Source organism: Rhinolophus sinicus, chromosome 1 (genome assembly GCF_057876585.1).
Source record: "Rhinolophus sinicus isolate RSI-liver-muscle chromosome 1, RSI-T2T, whole genome shotgun sequence".
In the NCBI taxonomy this organism is placed as follows: domain Eukaryota; kingdom Metazoa; phylum Chordata; class Mammalia; order Chiroptera; family Rhinolophidae; genus Rhinolophus; species Rhinolophus sinicus.
The window spans coordinates 53,132,511-53,139,590 of NC_142501.1; the positions used below are offsets into that span (position 1 = coordinate 53,132,511).

At 35.5% G+C, this 7,080-nt stretch overlaps 1 protein-coding gene and 1 long non-coding RNA gene across 3 annotated transcripts in view; one reads left to right on the forward strand and one right to left on the reverse strand.

The window, feature by feature from the left end:
- The window catches only part of LOC141570099 (uncharacterized), a 65,919-nt gene that overhangs the window by 25,169 nt on the left and 33,670 nt on the right, over nucleotides 1-7,080 (forward strand). The gene's annotated exons all lie outside the window — the stretch shown is intronic.
- Nucleotides 648-7,080, reverse strand: part of FAM186A (family with sequence similarity 186 member A) — a 47,938-nt gene continuing 41,505 nt past the window's right edge. The window contains exons 6-7 of the mRNA XM_074324893.2: nucleotides 5,144-5,315; nucleotides 648-4,493 (exon numbers count right to left, since the gene is read on the reverse strand). Of these exons, the coding sequence (XP_074180994.2) occupies nucleotides 4,327-4,493; nucleotides 5,144-5,315 (339 nt within the window). The 3' untranslated portion in view covers nucleotides 648-4,326. The remainder of the gene's footprint in view (nucleotides 4,494-5,143; nucleotides 5,316-7,080) is intronic.

The window sequence follows — 7,080 nt, forward strand, 5'->3', positions numbered from 1 at the left end:
TTTAGCTTTCCACGTGGGGGAGGGAAAATACCCAATTCCACCTTCCCTTAGCCATCCCATCTCACCTAAGAAGAGGGTGGGACGGGATGTTACTGAGAAGCACTGGTATAGTTCACAGTCCAGAGGCTTTCTAAAAGTCCTATGGAATTTTTATCATAGGATGATAAAATATTTCCCATTCCCCTATACATTACCATCACACCACTAAAGGCCAATTTGTGAGCGTTCCTTTCACCTAGTATATCATGTCCTGATTTTAACAAAAATTAGAAGGCATTCTAAGAGACAAAAAACAGTTTGAAAAGACCGCATAAACATCAGAACCAGCATCAGATATGGTAGGGATGCTGGAATTATCAGACTGGGAATTTAAAACAACTATGATTAATATGCTAAGGACTCTGATGAAAAAAGTAGCATGCAGGAATGGATGGATTATGTAAGCAGAAAGACAGATATTCTAAGAAAGGATAAAAAAGAAATGCTGGAGAATAAAAACACTAACAGAAATGAAGAATGCCATTGATGGCCTCATTAGTAAACTGGATGTGGCTGTGAAAAGAATCTCTGAGCTTGAAGATGTGACAATAGAAACTTCCAAAACTGAAAAGCAAAGAGAAAAAGGACTGAAAAAAAACAAGAAAAAAGAAAAAATCGAGAATATGCAAGAACTGAAGGATAACTACAAAAGGTGTGACATGTGTAATGGGAATACCAGAAGGAGAAGAAAGAAAGGAACAGAAGCAGTATTTGAAGCAAAAATGATTTTGAAGCAATAATGATGGAGAATTTCTGAAAATTAATGTCAGACACCAAATCACAGAACCAGGAAACTCAGATAACAACAGGATCAGTGAGATAAATGCCCAAAAAATTACAATTAGGCAAACCATATTCAAACTTCAGAAAAATCAAACACAAAGAAAAAATCTTGAAACCAGAGGGGAAAAACACTGTACCTATAGAGGAGCATAGATAAGAATTACATCCAACTTCTCCTTAGAAACCATACAAAAAAAGAGAGTGGAGTATAATATTTAAAGTGTTGAGAGAAAAACTATCAACTTAGAATTCTGTACCCTGCAAAACTATCTTTAAAAAGTGAAGGAGAAATAAAGACTTTCTCAGACAAATAAAAATTGAGGGAATTTGTAGCTAGTAGACCTGCCTTGCAAGAAACGTTGAAAAGGAAGTACTTCAGAGAGAAGGAAAGTGTGATATAATGGATCAGAAATTCAGATCTACAGAAAGATAGGAAGATCATTAGTGAAGGAATAAATGAAAGTAAAATAAAAGTTTTATTTTTCTTATTCTTAATTGGTCTAACAGATAATAGTTTGTTCAAACTAATAGTAACAATGTATTCAACTATGAATTCAACATGTGCTTATATATAAGCAAAATGGATGACAGAAATGATATAAGGGACAGGAGGGAAGAGTTAGCAATATTTTGTTATTATAAGGTACTTATAGTACCCATGAAGCAGTATAATGTTATTTGAAGTGTATGTGGATTAGTTGTAAATGTATAGTGTAAACTCTAGGGTAATAACGAAAAAAATAGAACAAAAACAGGAACAAAGAACAAGGGCAATAAATAGAAAATAGTAACGAATATGGTAGATATTCGGTAGATGTTAATTCAACTGTATCAGTAATCACTTTAAATGTCAATGATCTAAATACAACAATTAAAAGACAGATTGTTAGAGTGGATCCAAAAACAAGACCTAACTCTATATCGTCTACAGGAAACCCACTTTAAATATAAAGACACATAGATTAAAAGTAAATTGATGGGGGGAAAATACCAAAAGAAAGCAGGAGCAGCTATATTAATTTCAGACAGAGCAGACTTGAGAACAAGGAGTTATCAGGGATGACTGAAAGAAAGACATTATATAATGATAAAGGGGTCAATACTTCAAGATAACATAATAATCCTTAATGTTTGCCTAATAACAGAACATCAACTACATGAGGCAAAAACTGGTAACACTGCAAGAACTAGATGAATCCACTATTACTGTTGCAGGCTTTAACACTCTCAGAAGTGCACAGATCCAGAAAATCATTAAGAATATAGGTGAACTCGATCAAATCATCAATCAACTGCATATAAGTGATAACTTGAATCAATAGCAGCAGATTACACAATATTTTCAAGCTCACATGGAACATTCACCAAGATAAAGTACACTTTGGGCCATAAAACACACCTTAACAAATTTAAAAGAATCGAAATTATGCAATGTCAGACTGCTGTGGAATTAAACTTGAAATCAATAACAAAAAGATAGCAGGAAAATCCTAAAATACATAGAAATTAGACAACACACTTCTAAATAACACATAAGTCAAAGAAGAAATCTCAAGAGAAATTTAAAAAAAATTTTGGGGGTGGCCGGTTAGCTCAGTTGGTTAGAGCGTGGTACTCATCACACCGATTGCCAGTTCAATCCCCACATGGGCCACTGTGAGCTGAGCCCTCCTTAAAAAAATTAAAAGAAATTTGAACTAAATGAAAATGAAAATACAACTTACCAAAATTTATGGAATAAGCAAAAGCAGTACTTAGAGGGAACTTCATAGCATTGAATACACATATTAGAAAAGAAAAAAGATCTTAAATCAGTAACCTAAGCTTCCACCTTGGGAAACTAGAAAAAGAAGAGCAAATTAAATCCAAAGAGAACAGAAGAAAAGAAACAATAAAAATTAGAGCAGAAATCAATAGAGAAAATCAACAAATTTAACTGGGTATCTTGTATTTTATCTGGCAACCTTACCCCTCAATCATGAGTTTATTTTGTATAGAGTTATATGTGTTCTTTACCTGTTGAATGGATAAACAAAGGGTACAGCCATACAAGAGAATAATACTAGTCAGTAAATAAAAAGGAATGAATTATTGATCTATGTGCAACAACATGGATGAATTTCATGTGAATTATGCTAAGTGAAAAAGCCAGATTCAAAAGGTTACAGACTGTATTTTGATTTATATGACATCCTAGAAAAGGCAAAACTGTAGGGACAGCAAGATTAGTGATTGCCATAACTATGCATTTGTTAAGACTCAGAACTCGACCCTATAGAGAATTTTACTGTATATACCTTATAACTAAAAAAAAAAAAAAAAAAAAAAAAAATTCTATGAAACAAACAATTCTCTGAAAACTCCTTGATTCTGAGTCCTTCTAAGCAGTAAACTGGAAATAAGTGTCTCACTAAATTTGTAGGATTTAGCATGAGTAAGAAGTGGTTAGTTAGGTCAGGAGGATATCTAATAGTTGAAGCTGGCTATGAAATGGAGATAAGGGAAATATTATTCAAAGAAAAATTTATATATCTTGTCCCAAGCACTTTAGTCATTAAATTAGCAATGTTATTCCTCAAAAAAACCTAAGTTGATTAATTTAATCACTACAAAAAAATGGAAGGAAAAATGGGAGACAGAAAAATCAAGTTTGCTTTCTGATTATAACCTGTAACTTATGAGGCATGCTTTTGCAGCTTAATGGTTACATTTGGTTTGGTAATTTTTTTTCATGAATATTTGTGTGCATGGTATATTTTATATTATATACATTATATAGTAAAATTTTTGCTATTATTTTACTATCTTACAGAATCTTAAATATCTTATTTCATGGCATCTGCCACATAAAGAAATTTGTGAGTTAATGTTACTTCTTAGCTCAGGACTTGGATTTTACCAGAATAAATCAGACTGCTCCTGTAAACTCTTTCAGGTTACAAAAGTTCAATTGTCTAACTTCTTAGTTTAGAACATTAAATCATTCTCTGTCCTGAAAGACATAATGCCGACTCCAAAACTCTTCATTTCTGCTGGAATGATTTCCAGTGGTTTAACTGAGAATCTGATTTAGCAGAATTCGGAAATGTGGATCCTTGTCACCCACCTTACCTTTTCTCTCTAAGTCTCTTCAGTGTATCCTGGGAGATAAGCACTTAATTTACTTCAGACTGGGCCTAGATACGCACTTGCTTTTAAGTATGTTACCAGGAGGTGGGCAAAAAGCATTCATTATGGTCTTTCTGGTACTTCCAATAATAAACCCTTCAGGGTGAAATTCAAAGTGGACCTATCTAGTGTTAGATTAGGTTTCATGGCATTATAACTGGTTTATTTGTTTATTTTATTTTATATCAGTAGTGACATCTGCAGGCCTATGAAGAGAAACACTAAATGACTAATACTTTTGGTAACTCCCTGGTGCTGTAAGAGAAAGTCAAGTTAGGGAAACAAAAGGTCTATGACCAAAGGCCCAACTACCAGAGTGTTCTCCCAGTCCTTAACTTACTGTGATTGGATGGACGCAAGAGATTTTCTGAAAGTAGACTGAACATCTAACTGGAGCAGCATAGGAATAGCTGGGTACCCACCCAGCTGGGCCCAGAGTGAATTTATTGATGTCTTCTCTGTTATTGGGTAGCTTGAAGTGGACTGATCCGCGTTCCAGATGGCTTCCATGTGGACTTCCTGTCTAGAGAATCAGAGAGCACTAATTGGAAGCGCCAAACTCTCTTGAGCTCCCTAGCCAATCAAAATATATACTTCTTATTCTCCCCTCTTCTCTTCACTGTAACCCTGTCCTATAATGCCCTCCCTCACACTGAGGGACATTAGTTGTGCCCACTTTGACTGAGAAATGGAGTAAAACAGTAGAATTTGCTGAAATAGCTTTTTTTCCCTTCCCTGAATGCTGCATCTCCATGACTTCACTTAGTAATCCATTTTAAAGCTACCTTCTTAGCTTCCTGGAGTATATGGACCATATCCAGGCTATTTTTTTTTCCCAGCAACAATTTCCCCCCTTCCTTCCCAAAGCTCCTACCGTCTCCTTTTTTATTTTAAAAGTTTCTAAGTTTCTTCATTGTGTATTAATTTGTTTCTTAGTAAGGAAGAATCAGCTTCATTTTTCTTTAAAGGAACTCAAAATTAGGTCTTAAATATTTAAGTAGAAATATATGTAAATAAGCTTCTTGCTAAATTAGCTAAGAAAATTAATACTCTTTTGGACTCTCCACTGTACCATATCATAATTGTGGGGAAGAGGAAGCGCTTGGGCAGAAACAAAGCATTAGGTCCTACATATCATCCAAAAAACATTTACTGTCAGTCTTTTCTATGACATACCTAAATTTCTTGAGTATGTCAGATCTTCTGTCCTTTTCTAGTAGCTCTAGCAATGGCTGTTGAACAAATCTGGTAGGAGCAGGTATCTGTTTTTCATTGATTATCAAAGGGATAGGTTGACTAAGATTCAATTTATGTATCTCTTGGAGCTAAAAATAAATAAACCAAAAAGGGAACAATGAAAAGAAAGGGCCAGAGTCTTTAAGAAGGCCTTCTTAGCTGGCCCTGGCTAAACTATGATACTTCCCTTCTCATGGATTTGCAAATCCTCTTTTGCCATCCTCTTTCTCCCTTCCTCCAGTCACTCCTTAACCTCCACCCTACCTCCAACACACAATTTCAGAGGTGGCCGCTATGACATATATAAACTTTGGTCCTGCGTAAGCTCTAGCCTTCTCATCTCCTACCTGTGTGACTTTGAGCTAGTTGCTAGTTTTATCTGCACCTCTTTCTCCTCATTACTAAGATAAGAATAATAACACAAGGCTGTTATGAGAGTTGTATAAGATAATATATATGTAAGCACTTCATAAATTGTGAAGCACTATGCAAATGGAATGATAGCTAACATTTACTGAATACTTACTGAATGTCAGGTGTTTTCTATATATTAACTCATTTGGTATTTACAACAACCTTATGAGAGAGGTATTATTATTATCCTTGTCTTCCATGTGGAGATCTGGAACTCAGAAAGTTTAAGTGGCTTGCCCAAGGCCTCTTAGCTAGTATGTAGTGAAGCTGCTTGGAACAAACATGATGTGGTAGCAGAACCAACTTCTTGACCACCCCCCTGACTCCACATAAGGTATTTATTAGTTTCTACCCTCTTCTCCCTTTTGCTTTTTCCTCTCCCTTCTTTATGCCTTGATATCCACCTTTTCATCTAGATTATGGCTTCGCTGACCCCAGACCCTTTGTCATCTTCGGAAATGCCCTGGACATTGTGAATCCTGCTAGACAGCTCGTGGCACTGCCAACGCATCTTGCTTTATTTCATTTACTTTGGCCATATTTTTCAAACCAAAAACTGTCAGAAATATCCATTTTCTAACATTCAAAGTGTAACTCTTCTGGAAAATTTAGAATATGTCTGATTTGAATCAGGCCATGATGAGAAGTCTCTGCACCTTCTAAAGTAGCAAATAAACTGGTCTTGTTAATTAATCAAATTAATTAATTAATTTAGTGAAAGAAAGGACATATAGATATAAAATGTTCCTAGAACGCCAAGAATGCTCCAGAACTCCATGCTAGAACATGTAATGGGAGCATGTAATCCCAAAGCAAAGAACTCTAATCTCAGCTCTATAACTTTTTGGAAGGTTACTATCACTCCCAAAAGCATACTGATGGTTATCTCAGAGGGGGCTCTGGGCCATAATGAGGGGATTGTCAGAATTTAACAGGATCTTCTGTGCCTGGTGCTATGTAAGCAAGTTAAATAAATCTTAGTCTCCTTTCTTGTAAACTCATCAAAACTTGTTATCTGATAGTTTTGAGAAGTAACAACCGTGAATCAGTTGGAGAGTAGTGACTTTAGGAGTTTTCATATTTAGAGGCTAGTAGATGCGGGGTGACTAGGAAGAAGTTGAACGTTTTTGGAAGTCTCTCCTGTTCTAATTTTTCCTCATCTAGAGAGTCCAGCCAATATTACTGTTGTCAATTTAGGAGTTTTACTGAATTCACGGTGTAGTGGGTTGCATGGTGAACACCCCAGAAGATATGGTCACCTAGAACCTGTGAATGTGACCTTATTTGGAAAAAAGGGTCTTTACAGATGTAATTAAGGATCTCAAGATGAGATCATCCTGCATTAATCAGGTGGGTCCTAAATCCATGACACATGGTTTTATAAGAGACAGAAGAGAAGACGTGACACTGAGAAGAAGGCCATGGGAAGGACAGAGGCAA